The sequence below is a fragment of the Aedes albopictus genome, chromosome 2 (assembly GCF_035046485.1).
Source record: "Aedes albopictus strain Foshan chromosome 2, AalbF5, whole genome shotgun sequence".
Classification (NCBI taxonomy): Eukaryota; Metazoa; Arthropoda; class Insecta; order Diptera; family Culicidae; genus Aedes; species Aedes albopictus.
The window spans coordinates 361,068,619-361,088,316 of NC_085137.1; the positions used below are offsets into that span (position 1 = coordinate 361,068,619).

At 40.1% G+C, this 19,698-nt stretch overlaps 1 protein-coding gene across 2 annotated transcripts in view; it reads left to right on the top strand.

Moving 5' to 3' along the window:
* The window catches only part of LOC109416943 (growth hormone secretagogue receptor type 1-like), a 108,039-nt gene that overhangs the window by 79,483 nt on the left and 8,858 nt on the right, over nucleotides 1-19,698 (top strand). For both annotated transcript variants that reach the window (XM_029866621.2, XM_029866622.2), the window contains 2 exons: nucleotides 4,984-5,093; nucleotides 5,167-5,246. In XM_029866621.2, the coding sequence (XP_029722481.2) occupies nucleotides 4,984-5,093; nucleotides 5,167-5,246 (190 nt within the window). The remainder of the gene's footprint in view (nucleotides 1-4,983; nucleotides 5,094-5,166; nucleotides 5,247-19,698) is intronic.

The window sequence follows — 19,698 nt, forward strand, 5'->3', positions numbered from 1 at the left end:
CTTGTCACCTTCCATGGATGCCTTTTGAAGAGGTTTGCAATCAAGAATACTCACATCAGCGATCGACCTATTATTGAACCGGCCTACACCGGTCTTGATGTCATCGCAGGTCAGCGTTTCGTCGAGGATCTTCCCCTCCACCTCCACTTCTCGTGCATTTATGTATAGGGCATATTCACATAAGAACAACTCGTGCTGGACAATTTCATTTGCTGCTTTGTAACTAGGTGCGGTTACACGCAGCTTGGACTGTTTCACTTGGTGAATAACAGTCCCGGGATACTTACGCGTCAGCTCTCGAGAGATTGAGAGCACATTCAAAGGTTTGCATTTGCGCCGGAAATAGACAACCCAAGGCCCAGGCGAAGATGGCTGGTAAAACCGCGTCCGAGCAATAATATCTTTAGGAGGCGATCCGCCTCCATTCGGATCGTCCATGTGATAGTTCAAATAAAATTCAATTTATGTTTACTTTGACGCACACGCTATGCAGTGTCAAAAGTAATTAAAAAACGAGAGAACAAAATGAAAAAAAAATAAACCAAAAGAAATAACTTTGAAAACTTTTTACAAGTTTTTATACTGTTCCACAGAACGTGGGTTGGGAACCACTGCTATAGAATAGCAGTCAGACAACTATCTCGTGTTCACGTGATAGACTGTGGAATGGGAACAATGGAGGCGAGAGCGTATATCGAAAATACTTATCTATTAATATAGTACTGTAGGTAGCACGGTGATGACGACTCGGATACACACAAGCTGCCGTTGCTGATGATTGTCCCTTTCGTCGTACTCGCCGCCGCGCCGCCCTCGATGAAAACTGTTGCCCACAAACGGTGGCGTAGGTTTTTAATTACCGGTGGAATCGTACACGTATAGTGTCGACTTCCTTCACGACGATCGCGTTAATCGCCTTAGGCAAATCACTTTCGTCCTCGGTGGGAATAGCGCACGATATAAAAACCACTTTGTGGAGAAAAAACTCCACCGGCTACGAAATTGTTTGCCTGCGATGAGACACGGTAAACACAACCGGCTGCTGAAAGCGATCGGTAAGGAATGCCGTTTTAAGTTTTCATACGATTTACTATGGGGAAAATCACTTTTTCAAAGAAAAATCGCCACAGGTTGCCCCTTAACCCCTAAAAATATACCGATGAATGATTTCTGTTGGAAATTTCACGACGAACAAACCCTCTGAAGACCGCAAAGCGATCTAAGGCATGTGGAAAAAGTTATTGACTGAAAACCGAATGGCATGCCAACGCTGTTTAACATGTAAGGAATAACAATAAATAATAAAATCTCGTCATTTTATCGATCGGTTAAGACTTAATAACTTTTTCCACGAATGTTGCATCGCTTTGCGGTCTTCGGAGGTCTTATTCCTCGTGAAGTTGTCTACATAAATCATTCAACGACTTATTTTTAGGGAGCAATGGGTGACCTCAAGCGATTTTTTTTTTAAGAAGTAAATTTTCCCCATAGTAAATCGTATGAAAATCTAAGAATGGCGGGCGCTAAAATATAGTTTTTCCGATCGATCTGAAATTTTGCACAGTTGATATGGGACCAAAACGGTACTCAAAAAGTATACAGGAGTTGGAGTTTTCTCATTTTTTATATTTTCCCATACCAACCGTGCCTTTTTGTTTCAATTAAAAAGTACGAGTAATCTTACTTTCTTGTTAAACTTACTTCGGTAATGCAAAATACATACCTGATATGTGAAATTAATTGCTTCTTGGTGGAATAAAAACGTTTCTACATTTAGTTTGTCGCTTAAATCACCTTAGCGCAGTTTTCGTTTTTTCACTATGAATGCAGTGAACGAGCAAAAACCCGCTTCATGTAAACACGCTTTAGTGTCAAAATGATACTTTTAAATGTTTCTAATGAGCGTTTTGACATGGTAACAATACATTAGTGTTGTATTGGTGAAATTGAAAGGAAATTGTCATATCATTCAATCATAATATGGAAATAATGAAAAAATATTCGAAGGCACACGGTGAATGGCGCCTTGACGATAGTTCAAAATGTTTTTTTAAATTCCTCTATTTATATTCTGAAGATTCCTTCACAATTATTAAGGGGATTTCTCCAAAAACCACTTCAGAAATTGCTTCAGGTATTTTAATTCGGAAACATTACTATTTTTTTCGATAATTTCTTCTACAAATATTGTATTTTCTGGAGTTATTTCAGAATTGTAATTGTTTGTGGCATTGCTGGAAGAACTGCTAAAAAAAAATCTCTGGATGAATCTTTGAAGTAAGATATTTCTAGAGGAATTGCAGCAATTGCGAGCAATTTAAAAAAGAATAGTTGTAGGAATGTTTGCCAGAATCCCTGAATAAATTTCTCCAGGAATAAATTGAGGAACTCTGAGAGGAGTTTTCGGAAGATTTCCTAAAAGTGAGTTTTATGAAAAAAAAAATCCAAGAACTTTTGCAGAAATCCATTCCTGAAAATTCTAAAGAAATACTTAAAATACTGAAAGAGTCCCTGCAGATAATTCTGAAGAATTGCCTGAAGATATCTCAGAAGGAATCCAGGGAGCAATTACTAAATAAATCTCTGAAAAAATTTCAGAGGAAATCTTCAGTTTAATTCCCGTAAATTCTCTGAAAGTATTTTTGACGGAATCCCAGGGAAATTCATAAAAAAATCTCAAGAAGAGTTTCTGAAGACATTTATGTATGAATACTAAAGGAAACTTCTTGGAAAACGCGTGGCGGAAGTTCAAGAGAATATACATTCATAGAGAAATCTTTTATTAGAGTATCTGGAGGATTTTCTTAAAAAAAATGTGGAGGAATCCTTAGAAATTCCTAAAAAAAATTCCTGAATCCATGGAAAAATGGACAACTCTGGGGTTTTTGGAGGAAATGCTGGAAGAATTTCTACGACGCGTGGTAAGGACGATCTTCGGCGGTGTGCAGGAGAATAGTGTGTTGCGGCGAAGGATTAACCACGAGCTCGCTGCACTCAACAACGATGAACCCAACATCCTGAAAGTTGCTAAAGCTGGATGGATACGGTGAGCAAGGCATGTTGCAAGAATGCAGGACAGCAACTCTGCAAAGTTGGTGTTTGCTAATCACCCGGTTGGTACAAGAAGGCGTGGAGCGCAGAGAGCATGATGGACGGAGCAGGTGGAGCGTGGTCTGGCGAGCGTTGGGCGTGACCGACGTTGGAGAGCTGTTACAGCTACAATAGCTGCAAATTGAGTATTATGGCGGCAAGTTTTTGATTCAGACTATCATGAATTTGAAGTTGAACTAAATAATTGAATGAGACGTTTGTATTTATAAGAGAGAGAAAATTTTCTGGAAGAAATTGCAAATCAGTTTCTCCCTGAAAAAGTTTTTTTGTGTAGCATTCAGGTTAGTGCTGTACTCGGATGGGTATGCAAGATTATCACGTTATCATCAAACACGTATAAAGCATTGTCCAGTTAGAACCCGGACGCAAAGGATAATTTATTGTGACGCTCTCAATGGCCATAATCATATTTTTTTTTACAGCAGTCTGATCATAAACAAGTCCTCTATTGATGGTGAAAATTTCATCGATTTTCTTGCTACGAGTGAAAAGTTATTCCAGATTGAAGACAAGTGAAGGTAAAAAATCTTGCACAAACACGCTGAAAATTAAGCGTGGTCAGGTACGACAGTCGCGAAAAATGTTAATGTCTCCATAACCATTATGTGTGATGTGCACAGATGTTGTTAATCATGCCATGAGGAAGTGCCCAAGGAAGATTGAAGTTTATGTTCAGGGATAAATCTGCTTGGAATTCCAAGATTTGCCAGGAAGTTCGAGCTCTGGACATCGTTTTCTCACATCACGATTTTGACACCAAATGTGTACAAAGATGATAACCTCAAGAATCGCGTGCTGCTTTTCAAAAATGCACACAAGGGATCTGTACAGGTTTGAGCTAATTTGGTGAGCTATCACGACAGCCTGAGATGTGTAGTGGTGTCATCACTGTTGGATAGTGTTTATTAATGAAAAAACACTCAAATTTCGCTTCTTTGGAATTCACTGAGTAGCCCTTAATTTCGCAAGAAAAGAAATATTTGGCAAAGTTTCTTTGGAATCCTAATCAGATTGGTAGAGGGTCTCAGGACACTACAGAGATGACCTGATTGTTAAACAAATCCGCCGAAGGGGTTGATGTTAAAATTTACTACCATTGTGCAGATTTTTAAGGAAGTTATGACGGAAAAAATGAGAAAATGTATTAAAAATTAAATTAAATAATTTTAATGATATTTGTCCATGAAACTACAGTAAATTATCTTTGTTTGCTTTCAGCTTCACCTTTTCTGTTTGTTATTCCACCTCTGAGATATAAGTGATTATCTGCGTCCGGATTCTAACTGGACAATGCTTTATGAATTCTTTCAGTTTGCTCAGCACCATCCACAACCGGGAAATAAAATATTTGATTGCGTAAAATACTCAGTGTTCGAGCTGCATGAGTGAAGTGTAACACATTTTCTGGAAAATCATACAACGGCATTTCAGTGCCGCTGCGTAAGTCTCCGTTGCAACTGATTTGCCGTTACCCTATTTTTTTCGCAGAAAAGCCAAGCAATATATATTTCTCAGCACTTGATGGATGCCTGAGCTCGTTAATCATTTGGGGTTTTGCACATTGGCCATAATTTTTCGCGCTGCAACCTACACTAACTGCAAGGTGGCAGCATGAGCGTAAAAGTTCCGTGAATGAATGTATGCATAAGTGTTTTTGCTCTACCAAGCATAACCTACAGTAATGGACACCACCGCCACGCCGCCGCGGAGCGCCGTTCAGAGCAACCTTATTTCTAGAATTTCGTTGTGTTTCTACGGCCACAGTTTTACACGTTCAACTGAGGGAAATGTGAATTGATGTGACTATAGTGGTGGTGATGATGGCGGAGGAATGATTTTTTCTCATAACCGTGATACTTTTTCCCGTTTCAGACCGAACCGTCTAGTTTGACGATACTCGTCCAGTACTACTGCTACCTATTCTTCATAACCAATTTTGGGATCAACTTCATACTCTACTGCATAAGTGGTCAAAACTTCAGGTTTGTTTGAATGCATTTCACTACCGACGATATGGTTTTCCAAATTTCAATATGCTTTTCATTTCATTCGCAGAAAAGCTGTGATAGAGATGTTCCATCGGAAGCGGAGAGCTAAAGCCAACCAGGATCATTTCAGCGGAGGAACACAAACCGGTGAGAATAAATTTGAATTTTGTTCTGAATTCACTGGAATTCCATGGAGCGGGAAACTGCATAAGTAGGGGAACTTACGTATTTTCGGCAGTTTTTTTTTCTTCGTCATGTTTCTTTTTGCCTTTCTCGTACACTAAGTGTACTGGAAAGGCTATATATTCACTCCAAAAATGACTTTTTGATAGAAGGCCCGGAGGGTCGAGTCACATATACCAATCGACTCAGCTCGACGAATTGAGGTGATGTCTGTGTGTGTGTATGTGTGTATGTGTGTATGTGTGTGTGTGTGCGTGTGTGTGTATGTGTGTATGTGTGTGTACAAAAAACTCACATCACTTTTTGGCAGTAAACCTCAACCGATTTTAATGACCGATGGTTCATTCGACGCGGCATATAGTCCCATTGTTTCCTATTGAAAAGGGTTCAGATCGGTCCAGCCGTTCCGGAGTTATGGCCATTTAGGTGTTCCAGACCGGTACCCCTGGGAGGGGCCAGACATGAAAATGCAACAAACCCATGCATGCGACACCACGGCATTTTCGATCATCTGATGAACGGTAAGCAGGAAAATGGTCTCAGAACATATCAGAACCGTTAGTGTTCCGGAACCGGTTCCAGATGTCCCGCCGGAAGTGGCCATATATAAAAGAGATCCAAACCAATTCATGCGACACATCAAACAGCGGCATTTTCGATAACCTGATGAACGGTTAGCAGGAACACAGTATCAGACTATATCTGAACCGGTAGTGTTCCGAAACCGGTTCTGGGTGTCCCGCCGGAAGTGGCCATATATAAAATTGAACATAACTCATTCATGCGGCACATCAAACAGCGGCATTTTCGATAACCTGATTAACGGTTATATGGAAAACAATATCAGACCATATCTGAACTGGTAGTGTTCCGGAACCGGTTTTGGGTGTCCCGCAGGAAGTGGCGAAATATAAAATTGAACATAACTCATTCATGCGACACATCAAACAGCGGCATTTTCTGAAACCTGATGAACGGTAAGCAGAAAAACAGTCTCAGACCATATCAGAACCGGTAGTGTTCCGGAACCGGTTTTGGAAGTCCCGCCGGAAGTGGCCAAATATAAAAGAGAACATAGCTCATTCATGTGACACATCAAACAGCGGCATTTTCGGTAACCTGATGAACGGTAAGCAGGAAAATCGTCTCAGACCATATCTGAACCGGTAGTGCTCCGAAACCGGTTGCGGATGTCCCGCCGGAAGTGGCCAAATACAAAAGAGAACCAAACCCATGCATGCGACACATCAAACCTCGGTATTTTCGATAATCTGATGAACGGTAAGCAGAAAAATTGTCTTAGACCATATCAGAACCGGTAGTGTTCCAGAAGTCCCGCCGGAAGTTGCCAAATATAAAAGTGAACCAAACCCATGCATGCGACACATCAAACAGCGGCATTTTCGATAACCTGATGAACGGTTAGCAGAAAAACAGTATCAGACCATATCTGAACCGGTAGTGTTCCGGAACCGGTTCCGGGGGGTCCCGATGGGTGAATGCAAACTTTTTAAGGAGTGATAGAGCATCATAAATGGTGAAAAAAATGTGTACGCATATGGTTAAATCTCAACCGTTACGTAGTAATTGAACTTTACATGTTTTTAACTTTGCTTGCCTCAAACTGGTTATTACTTGAAAACGGTCAAACTTATCGCAGCTTTTTAACCTTCATTCGAAAGTTTATTTAATTTTCTACCAAAGAAGATCTTTCAATCTATTGGTTTAGTTAAATAACTTAGTTTACTAAAGCAAATAAGCTCGAAAGAATTGTTTTGCCTTTCTCGTACACCGAAGTGTACTGAAAGGCTATATGTTCACTCCAAAAACCAATTTTCGATAGAAGGCTCGGAGGGTCAAGTCACATATGCCAATCAACTCAGTTCGACGAATTGAAATGACGTCTGTATGTGTCTATTAGAGTGGGTCAAGGTTGTATGGCGAAAACTTAATTTTGATCGCATCAACCCGGAACAAAGTTTTTTTCAATCTGTATTAGCGTCCAAAACAATTGTGCAAAATTTGGAAGCGATTGGTTGCGTCCTTGTATTCCGCCTTGCGATTGAAATTGGTATGGAATGTAGTATGGGAAAACGTACTTTTCTGCATTTTATTCAAAATTTGAATTCTTTTGTCTAACACCATGTAACTATTGACGTTAAAGTATAGCCTAGGATAAGCCGAAAAACTTTGCCGAAGACCGCAAAGTGATCTCGACTCTCTCTTTCCCTAAAAATTTGATCAAAACATATTATTATTCTTTTTGTTTCTAGAGCAAGATGTAGTCGTCGTCTTCGCATTTCAACCAAAAAATCTTTGGAAAACCTAATGCACTTCCCGTAATAACACAAAGAGAGGATCGATGAAGAGAAATCGAAAATGCCAGTTAGGCCTCAATGAAGAATCAGTGTCGAAATTTCAATCGCAATGCGAAATACGGGGACGCAACCAATCGCTCCCAAATTTTCATAGCCTGAGGGCATCCCGGGAAGGAGTTCCCAAAATCCCTGCTCCCACCTGGCTCCGTCTCTGCGGGGACGTGAGCACATTCGGTGACGCCAAACCGGCCAATAGCCAGCCCCATATCCCAACCCAATACAGTCCACTGCGGTAAGTATCCAACAGCGTCTCAAAATTCAAGATGGCGACTGATAAATGGAATTTATGGACTTGAAACCATATATTTGATGTGGGGAAGAAATCTGGACTCCAAAAATGACACACAGAGTATCCAAGATGGTGGTCTAAAATCCAAGATGGTAGCTCAAAACTCAAAATGACTTCTGTTTAATGGAGTTTTAGGCTCTAAAACCATGCAATATGGGTATATGTGGTATTGTGACGAAGTCTGGAGTCCAAAAATGACGATTAAAATATCCAAGATGGCTACCAAAATATCCAAGATGACGTCTCAAAATTCAAGATGGCGGTGTAAACTTCAAGATGCTAGGTATTTAATGAAGGTTTAGGCTCTAAAACCGTTCAATATGGGCCTATTTGGTATGGGGAAGACAACCGGAGTTCAAAAATAGCTACCAGAATATCAAAGAAGGCGTCTCAACATTCAAAATGGTGGCTGTTTAATGAAGTTTTGGACTCTAAAACCATTCAATATGGGTGTATCTGGTATGAGGAAGAATTCTGGAGTCCAAAAATAGCGACCAGAATTTCCAAGCTGCTGGACTTCAATCCTAAACGGCGGCTAAAAAATTAAAAACCAGATAAACGATATGATCTCTGATGTCAAGAAATGAATTTCTGTTAAACGTATGTAAGTGCAATATTCATCAACATGCCACTTGAGTTGTGTTGAAATGTGTTTTCGAAGGCACGAGAAAGGCGCCATCACCGCTAGGTGGATTAATTAGGGTTTTTTTTTTAATCTGTTGATCTCAGAGTTTGCCTCAAATCCATCTCAACCAGTTCAGTTATAGTTATACAACCAAATTTCAGGCAATTCGGCTCACAACACCCCCCATGATGAAGAGAACAAACCTACCGATAAAACCCTTCGTCACCCTATTTAATATGGTTCAATTGATGTGAACTTCAAATAACATACCGTCAAGGTACCATTCACCGTGGATCTAAGAGGATTCGGGGCAAATAAGGGCTGTCATTTGACACCAGTCTTATAGACATTGTTGGTGCCACTTTTAATTGCCTTCATTATAGGTTAAAATTAAAGCAATATTCATAGAAGTAGAAAGTTTTTCGCAAAATTTGGTGATACAGTACAATTAGTAAAGAGTAGTAGGGTCGCCTAATTCCGTGGTAGGTCACCATTCACCATGGTAGTAGGGACCCATTCACCGTGTATGAGAAATTTTATTCTACTTTGTTTAAAAATGATCAAAACAACCCAGCCAAGGGAATTTTCTTCGTTTAAATTCATTTCAAGTAATAACTTGCAAGATTTTATTAGAAAAACGTATGTTCAAATTTTCGATTTTTTTTCTAGATATATGGGACAATATGGGGCACGGTGAATGGAGACCATTGATTTTTAGGGTACCCATTTACCGTGCCTTTTTATTTCAAATAAAAAGTACGAGTAATCGTACTTTCTTGTTAAACTTACTTCGGTAATGCAAAATACATACCTGATATGTGAATTTAATTGCTTCTTGGTGGAATAAAAACGTTACTACATTTAGTTTATCACTTAGCGCAGTTTTCGTTTTTTTCACTATGAATGCAGTGAATGAGCAGAAACCCGCTTCATGTATACACACTTTAGTGTCAAAATGATATTTTTAAATGTTTCTAATGAGCGTTTTGACATGGTAGCAATACATTAGTGTTGTATTGGTGGAATTGAAGGGAAATTGTCATATCATTCAATCATAATATGGAAATAATGAAAAAATTTTCGAAGGCACACGGTGAATGGAGCCCCCACGGTGAATGGCGCCTTGACGGTAAATCTTAATTATTTTTTCTGGACTAGAAAAGTAATAACGTTGTATTTAAGGACAAACGTCTTGAAATCCCGCTTCAACAGTGCATCGAAACTTCAGACGCACATTAAATGAAACTTTTTCAAAAATGTTTGTATGTAAACTTAAGCTAAAGTTGCCAAATTTTCTCAAAAATCAATATAAATTTACGGCAGTGTCGCTAGAAATTGGGTCGAAAAGTTTTAAGATGAGAACAGTTCTATAACCTATTTTCTTTTAGCTTTCAACTTCTTTTTTATCGAACTTACCTAAAAAATCAAGGAAAAAAGTTATTAAGTAAATTAACTATTGATGTCATCGACCAAAAGTTTGGGGTCACTATCGTAAAACATGGAAAAGTGATTTGTTGATATATTTGTCATCTTTCATCCAATTTTAATTCTTATTTGAATCATAATGAATGATACTTACTGCATAAACATTGAACCATACATATTTGTTAAAATTTACATACTAGGGTATTTGTGCCTATCTTAGTCTCATTAACCTTCCTTAGTCCCTAAAAAAAAGTTACAAATAAGACCCTGGGGTCATTTTTGACCCCAAACTTTGGACAGCTCGCAAAAATCAGTGGCTTGACCGATTTTGGATCTCTTTGGCCCAAATGAAAGGGCCACAAGTCTAGTTTTCAAAACCACCGGAGAAATCCGGATTCGGCCACTGTGGTCACCGGGAACCTGCTTCAACTGAAAAATGCCGCTTTTGAGACCCTAACTTTGGCAAGCTATAACTTTGCAACCAAACAAGTAATCCGGACCGTCCAAGGGTCGTTGGAAAGGTATTTACGTGGACTTTGATTATAGACATTAATATTCACTAATTATTGAGAACCGGTTCCGAAAATCCGGAACATCCGAAATATTAGTTTTCATCATTGCTATGTGCATGAAAACCCACAAATGTATTCCCTTTATACATTTTATTGCATTACTTCTCTGCACGCTTCACTGAAATGAGACACATATTGTTTAAGACCAATTTTGAAGGGTTCTGGGCAGGTCTGGTCAATGCGGAACGGGTTACAGGGACTCCGGAAGGTGGTCAATTGGGTAACGACAATGAACTTCGTATAGTTTTCGCTCCAAAACCCGGCGCCTCATGGTGCAACCTTCGTGGATTTTCATATCTGTTGTTCTTGTGATACCCAAAGAGATCGATAGTCATCTTCTTCTTCTTCTTGGCGTAACATCCCTACTGGAAAAAATCCTGCTTTTCAGCATAAGTGTTTTATGTGCACTTCTACTAGTATATACTGAAATTTTTCTCTGCCAATCATTAGTTTACATATGTATATCGTGTGGCAGGCACGAAGATACTATATGCGCATCGGAGTAAGAGTAATTTCCCTTACGAAACGTTCCTAGGCCAACCGTAAATCGAGCCCGTCACCCTCTGCATGGTCATGCTAAATGCCTTTGGGGCCAGCTATGGTTATAGGGGGGCCCAAATGAATAGTCATATTGGTTCCACGTGGTCACCGGAGTGGCCACCGGAGCAATCCATATTGTATTACTCTCAGATTATTACAATAAATGTAGGCTTTTGACGGCTCAATTTTTATTATTTATCGTAACTGTAATGTTCTGGTATATAAATGAACAAATGAAGATCTCGATCTTTTTAGGCCACTAGAGTGACCACCGGAGTAACCCCAATTGTGTTACTTCAATTTTCTGCATCAAAAGTAGGCATTCGGAAGCTCACCATACTGTTGTGAGCGTTTTTTTTTTTTAAATTCTGACTTTCTTGTATATGTCTCGTAAAATAATAAAACTGTAATATTTCTGGCAGATTATGATGCAAGATTTTGTCATTATCTACCGATGCGTGATAATGTTTGCACCATCGTACAAATAGGTTTCCCGTATCATCTGGAAACACACTGGACTGGTCTAGCCACACATGTTAGAATATACGATATTCTCGGGATCATCATCTAAAATGTGCTGTAGGTGGTTGAATTTAGATATGTCGAAATGACATCTCAGCACTGACTATGATGTGAGTTAGAGCTTACATGCATGCAAAGAAATCCAAGACATTATTGTGTGTGATACGGGATACGGGAACCTAATTTGTACGATGGTGCTAACATTATCACACATTCGGTTGCATCTACGAAAGAAAAGTAAAATAATGACCGATAGATTGTTAGGTGAATAACTAAAAAGGAGCCAAAATTGTATAGTCACTTACGTCATTCTGCAGAATAACGACAACATAGCATAACATTACAGTTCCGGGTGTATGATAGTATTCGAGAGATTCCATGAAAACTGGAGATTCCAAAATAAAAATACCGGAAATTCATGAGGCAGTTCCAACTAGAATTTTACCAGGACTTCCACTAGGAATTACTTATGGTGTTGCAAGTATGATCACGTTTCTTTACCAACAAATGTTTCATTCATTTATTTAGTTAACATCAAATTCATGATAATACTGAATCAACAATTTGCCGCCATAATACTCGATTTGCAGCTGCAGCTCTCCAACGTCGGTCACGCCCAACACTCGCCAGATCACGCTCCACCTGGTCCGCCCATCGTGCTCTCTGCGCTCCACGCCTTCTTGTACCAACCGGATGGTTAGCAAACACCAACTTTGCAGGGTTGTTGTCCGGCATTCTTGCAACATGCCCTGCCCACCGTATCCTTCCGGCTTTGGCTACCTTCTGGATGCTGGGTTCGCCATAAAGTGCAGCGAGCTCGTGGTTCATCCTTCTCCGCCACACACCGTTCTCCTGCACGCCGCCGAAGATCGTCCTTAGCACCCGTCGCTCGAAAACTCCGAGTGCTTGCATGTCCTCCTCGAGCATCGTCCACGTCTCGTGCCCGTAGAGAACCACCGGTCTTATTAACGTCTTGTACATGGTACATTTGGTGCGGGGGTGAATCTTTTTTGACCGCAGTTTCTTCTGGAGCCCATAATAGGCACGACTTCCACTGATGATGCGCCTTCGTATTTCACGGCTCACGTTATTGTCCGCCGTTAGCAAGGAACCGAGGTAGACGAATTCTTCTACCACCTCGAAAGTATCCCCGTCTATCGTAACATTGCTGCCAAGGCTTGTCCTGTCTCGCTCAGTCCCACCTACCAGCATGTACTTTGTCTTAGCCGCATTCACCACCAGTCCGACCTTTGCTGCTTCACGTTTCAGGCGGGTGTACTGTTCTGCCACCGTTCCAAATGTCCTAGCAATAATATCCATGTCATCCGCAAAACATACAAATTGGCTGGATTTCGTGAAGATCGTACCCCGGCTGTTGAGCCCGGCTCGTCGCATAACACCTTCCAGGGCGATGTTGAATAGTAGGCAGGAAAGTCCATCACCTTGTCGTAGTCCCCGTCGAGATTCAAATGAACTGGATAGTTCACCCGAAATCCTTACGCTGTTCTGCACACCGTCCATCGTTGCTCTTATCATTCTAGTCAGCTTCCCGGGAAAGCTACCAACAAATGTATAGATTTGTAATTTTTTGTAAGTATTCTCACAACAACAATTATTGTAGATGCAGCAATCTCACTATCAATGAGTGCACTCTCACTGGAAATGAACTCAAAAATTGTTATTGCAAATTATAAAATACAAAGATGAAGAAATGAGGAGGTTTCATACCTGTTGGAGGAAGGATTGTTGAAAATTGCTCTATTCCAGCGGCCTTTTTCATCTCTGGTGAAAATTAAAAAAATCCATCGGAAGCTCCCACGATTATTGCTGTAGGAGTTTCACTTGGCATTGCGGCAGAATTTCTCTCACAGAGTTCAAACAAGAATCTCTCACGAAGTCCCACCTATTATTCGTCTAGAAGTGCCCGCAGGAGCTCCTGCAGGAATTCCTCTAGATCAATGGTGCTCAACACTTAACGCATTTCATCAACAAAATTGCTTAGTACTTATCGAAAACCATTTCAATAACAAGCAAATTTGTATTCAAACTGAAGCTAAGTATCGAAGTTATTTTGTAGTACAAGGTTACTACACTTAGTTTTGTAACTTTTCGTAATTTGACGAACTTTGGCAAATATGAGTGCTATTGTTTTACTCAATCGAGGATATCTCCAAAGATTGAAAATATAACTAAGGATTTTCTCCACAACGTCTAGAGGTTGCCACGCAAATTCTCTCGCCAGTAGTAATTTTTTGAACTAAAAACTGTTTCCGAAGTTACAACGGAAATGCCTCTAGGAGTTTCTCAGGAAAATCCTCTAGGAGTTCCGTTATGAATTCTCTTAGGAGTTCCAAATAGATTTTCTGTAGAAGTTCCACTAATTGTTTTTTTTTTTCTACTTCCATTAATTATTTCTTTAGTAAATCCACTGAGAATTCTTCTAGGAGTTCCTGTCGGAATTTCACTGGCAATTCTGCTCAAAGTTTCAACGGAAGTACTTCCAGTTACAGAGGAAGTTTCACTCGAAGATCCTCTGTGAATACTTGTGGGAACCCCGCCAATTTTATGAATTAGTAGTAGTTAATCCACCTTGAATCCATCCAGCAAATACACTGTGAATTCCTTCAGTGCATTCCCTGGAACTCCTCTAAGACTTCGAGCAGAAATTCTTCTGGGAGTTACAGCAAGAATCCCTCTAGGAAATCCACTAGGGATTCGTCAAGGAGTTCCAAAGAGAATTTCTCTAGGAGTTGCATCGATTTATTTCTCGAAGCTCCATCGGGAAGTCTGGCAAGAGTTTTATCGGGAATTCTTCTGGTATTTTTTCTCGAAGTTCCACCGAAAATCTCTTCAGAAATCGTTCTAAAAGTTTCAAAGAGAATTTCCCATTCTCTATGTGTTTTTTCTGAGAGATCTGAGAGATCCATCAGCTTCCAAGAGTTTTGCTGTGAATAACTGTAGGAGCTTTGCAACACAGATGCTTCGTGAATTCCTCTAGCTCCTCCTGAAATTCCTCTTGAATTTTCAATAGTTACACCGGATATTCCTCTAGAATTTATAGTAGGCACACTCAGAGGAGTTTCACCGAGAAATCCTCTAGGAGTGCCACTAAATGCTCAATGTTTCTGGTTTATAGTTTCTATGGATGCTCTACATGGAATTCTTCAAAGACTTTTATTCGAATTTTTTTTTTTGGGATTTTCATCGGGAATCTCTCTAAGATTTCCTATCGAAAATCATCAAGGAGCTTTACCGCGAAATTCTGTAAAAAAATTACCAGGCGTTACACCAGTAATTCTACCAGAAGAGAATTTTATTATTTTTTTAATTTGAAAAACCCAGATTAATCCACCTAGTGGTGATAGTGCCTTTCTCGTCGAACATGTACTCATGGTCTTTCCTTGGTTGGGATACGACTGGGATGATTTTGCTTCACAATGTTGGCTTCAGCCTTTTGGGGGAATCGAAAACACTAGTTAATGATTTTTTCCGACGTTTCGGTTCGTATGGGGACTTTTCAATGGTTCAATCGGTCAAGGTTTCCTAGTCAAGATGGCCTCGATTAGCTTAAAAATGTCACACGGAAGTTTTGGTATTTATTGAGTCCGTTCGGTTTGAAACCGTCGTGATGCGGACAATCTCCTACCTATCGGACGGTCTAGAAATCGGTCCCTGTTTTTGGAATCTTCGACTATTGCTTTGTTTAGCTAGTTTCTGTGCATGGGCCATCATTCCGAAGCATGATATTTCCGCGAACTGTTCCTGAATCCTGAGAATAATTTATTTAGAAAAGCAATAATTTTAATAAAATTGGGAAACTTAATAATTGAACATATTCCGACGTTACGTTAAACGTATAGACAGAGCTGAAAAATATCAGAGTTTTCAGTTGACTGCCTGAGCACCTTCACTATCACTGAAGACCGATCAACATCAAGACGATTATTACAAGCTAGGATATAACGTCTTTCACAATCACAGATGACTTTACGGTCTTCGACATAGTTTTTTTCTTCACACTTTAGGCTATATGTTATTATCATAGGTTTCAAAATTCATGTAAAATTTGACAAAAAATGCAAGCAAGTGAAATTGCCCATCTAAATCCCATAAAAAAATCCCAGTAGTTTTAGACGCAAAAGAGGATTGAAAAAGCTTTGATGCGATAATTTTCATTTTCTCATATAACGTTGACCTATCCTACTGTATATTTTTACACCTCAGTGATTTGATGAGATTGCTTTAGTACAGAAAAAAAAGACATATAAATTGTAACATATTGCTATTATATTCATCGTTACAAAAAAATAATCGCCGAATGCTAATCAGGTTGCGTTTCACAAGCCGCTGCTGGCTTGATGTTGGTAGTGAGTAGACGTCAAACGAGCAAAAACGATTAATATTTGATTCAACCGTTGAAAACAAGGACGATGGAGAGCAGTCCTGCAAAATATCAGTGTTTTAGCCTGTTTTTCAGCCGAAAATGAATGACTGCGGCGGTCATTTTCAGTTCCTCGATGTGAGAACTGACAGAGTCCAAGAGCTCCATTCATGAGCAACCCAACAAGGTCAATTCCCAATCATTCACACACTACTCATGCTGACAGGCCATTCGTCTCAAGCGGTGGCTTGTGAGAGTGAGTGCCCTATACAATACCACGAGTGAAAACACTGAAATACAGAAAATTGAATGGAAATTTAGCCCGGTCAGCTCTCGCTTTCAGCACGCTGCATGTGAGTGTGAGTACCTATTTCATTTCGCTCCCGTGTTGCTGATCGGAAAGCAACATTGACAGGAAAAACAAAACGAAGAAAATGAAAAAAGCAAACTATCGCTATCATAAAGGCCTGTCGAAAAATTGCAGAAATTGCAGACGTCTGTATGTATGAGGCCTTAGCTCAGTCAAGATTTTGTTCTCTTACACATATTTATCGCTAGGGGAGCGGACCTGGTGGGATGGTTAGAACACTTGACTATCACGCTGAGGACCTGGGATCGAATCCCACTCCCGACAAACTCACAAAATGTGAGTTCTTCCTTCGGAAGGGAAGTAAAGCGTGGGTCCCGAGATGAACTAGCCTAGGGCTAAAAATCTCGTTAATACAGATAAAAAAAATATTTATCGCTTGCATTGACTTTGTTCATTTTTGTAGTTCCTGCGAAGCACCCTACGAAGCACCCAATGCTGGTTTTGCATCACTATCGGTAGCCTCTAATGTGGTCTGAGCCTATTTTTTTTGCTAATCGTTCCTCATGGTTCAAAAAAAGACCGCGGTTTGATGTGTCGCATGCTTCCGGCTGGACACCCTAGATCGGTCCCGGAACACTATCGGTAGCCTTTATAAAGATCTTCGTTGTGGTCTGAGCCTATTTTCTGGTTAATCGTTCATCACGTTATTCAAAAAGTCGCTGTTTAATGTGCCGCAGGCATGGGTTTTGATCTCTACTACATTTGACCACTTCCTGCGGGACAACCGGTTCCGGAATTCTATCGGTTGTTCTAAATTTGATCTGAAACTATTTTCTTTTATTAACCGTTTATCAGGTTGCCTGAAGAGCTTGCGATTTGATGCGTCGCATGTAAGATTTTGGTTAACTTTTGTACTTGGCTACTTCCGGCGTGACATCTGGAACCGGTTCTGCAACACTATCGGTTCCGATATGGTCTGAGAATGTTTTTCTGCCTACTGTTCATCAGGCTATCGAAAAAGCCGCTGTTTGATGTATCGCATGCATGGGTTTGGTTTACTTTCATATTTGGCCACTTCCAGCGGAACACCCAGAACTGGTTCCGGCATACTACCGGTTCAGATATTGTCTGAAAATGTTTTCCTACCTACTGTTTATCAGGTTATCGAAAAATCCGCTGTTTGATGTGTCGCATGTATGGGTTTGGTTCACTTTCATATTTGGCCACTTCCTGCGGGTCACCAGGAACCGGTTCCGGAACACTACCGGATCATATATGGTCCGAGAATATTTTCCTACCTACTGTTCATCAGGCTATCGAAAAAACCGCTGTTTGATGTATCGCATGCATGGGTTTGGTTCACTTTCATATTTAGCCACTTCCGGCGGAACACCCAGAACCGGTTCCAGAATACTACCGGTTCAAATATGGTCTGAGAATGTTTTCCTGCCTACTGTTTATCAGGTTATCAAAAAATCCGCTGTTTGATGTGTCGCATGTATGGGTTTGGTTCACTTTCATATTTGGCCACTTCCGGCGGGTCACCCGGAACCGGTTACGGAACACTACCGGTTCAGATATGGTCCGAGACTATTTTCCTGTTTACCATTCATCATGTTTTCGAAAGTGCCGCGGTTTGATGTGTCGCATGAATGGGTTTGTATCGTTTTCATATCTGGCCCCTTCCTAGGGTACCGATCCGGAACACCTAAATGGCCATAACTCCGGAACGGCTGGACCGATTCGAACCATTTTCAATAGGAAACAATGGGACCAGATTCCGCGTCGAATGAACCGTTGGTCATTAAAATCGGTTGAGGTTTACTGCCAAAAAGTGATGTGAGTTTTTTTGTACACACACATACACACACACATACATACATACACACACACAGACATCACCTCAATTCGTCGAGCTGAGTTGATTGGTATATGTGACTCAACCCTCCGGGCATTCTATCAAAAAGTCATTTTTGGAGTGAACATATAGCCTTTCCAGTACACTTAGTGTACGAGAAAGGCAAAAAAAACACTAACAAAAAACTACTAACATACTAACAAACGTAGCTGCATAGCAGTTTATAGAACAAACGACTTTGGACGAATGCTCTTTAAGCTCTTATACAGCAAAAATGTTAGTTGGGAATTCCTCAAGGACTTCCACAGGAATTGTCTTAAGAGTTCCATCTCTAATTCTTCTAGGGTTTCTACTAAGAATCTTTCTAAATAGCAGAAAGTTCTTCAGTAGATCTCTAGAATTTCGTTCAGTAGTCTCTCAGGATATTTCTTCGGGTGGTCGTCCGAAAATTCCTTCAAGAGTTCCTTCGGAATTTTTGCCAGAAATTTTCATAAGTTCCGAAGGAGATCGACCCGACAATTCCTTCAATAGATTCTCCGGGAAACTCTTAGATAAGTTTTTCGCGGAAATTTTAAATGATTTATCGGTGAATCCCTCAAGGAGAGATACCCGGTTTGACTCCTACAGAAATTCCCAGTGCATCTTCTGGAGAAATTCCTGGTGAAGCTTTTGGAGTGATTCTCAGTATAACTTCTATTTTTAAAGCACGGAAAACTTCATTTTCTAAAGTACGGAATCATTTTATAATCAATTATTTGATCACAAAGAACCAAATGACAGATTGGTTGCTCACACTTTGCACCTCAAGTGTGAAACACAATATGAGGTCAGCTGCTAAATGTCTACTTATGCTGTAAAACAGTTTCTCTGATGACCATGGCCTGGAAAGACCGAAATCATCTTTGATCTTTGAACAAACTTTGGTCTGGCTTGCATAATAAATTGGCCTACGAATTTATTTTCTTGGCTCCAACGTTTCGAACCCAATTTGTAATCTTCACAGTAAAATTCGCAAGACAATATTGAGATCTTCATTTGTTCATTTATATACCAGAACATTACAATTATAAATGTAAATGATTTAAATTTAGCTGTCGAAGCCTACGTTTATTGTAATAATCTGAGAGTACATAATACAATATGGATTGCTCCGGTGGCCATTCCGGTGACCACGTGGAACCAATATGACTATTCATTTGGGGCCCCTATAACCATAGCTGGCCCCAAAGGCATTTAGCATGACCATGCAGAGGGTGACGGGCTCGATTTACGGTTGGCCTAGGAACGTTTCGTAAGGGAAATTACTCTTACTCCGATGCGCATATATGTAGTATCTTCGTGCCTGCCACACGATATACATATGTAAACTAATGATTGGCAGAGAAAAATTTCAGTATATACTAGTAGAAGTGCACATAAAACACTTATGCTGAAAAGCAGGATTTTTTCCAGTAGGGATGTTACGCCAAGAAGAAGAAGAAGATGACTATCGATCTCTTTGGGTATCACAAGAACA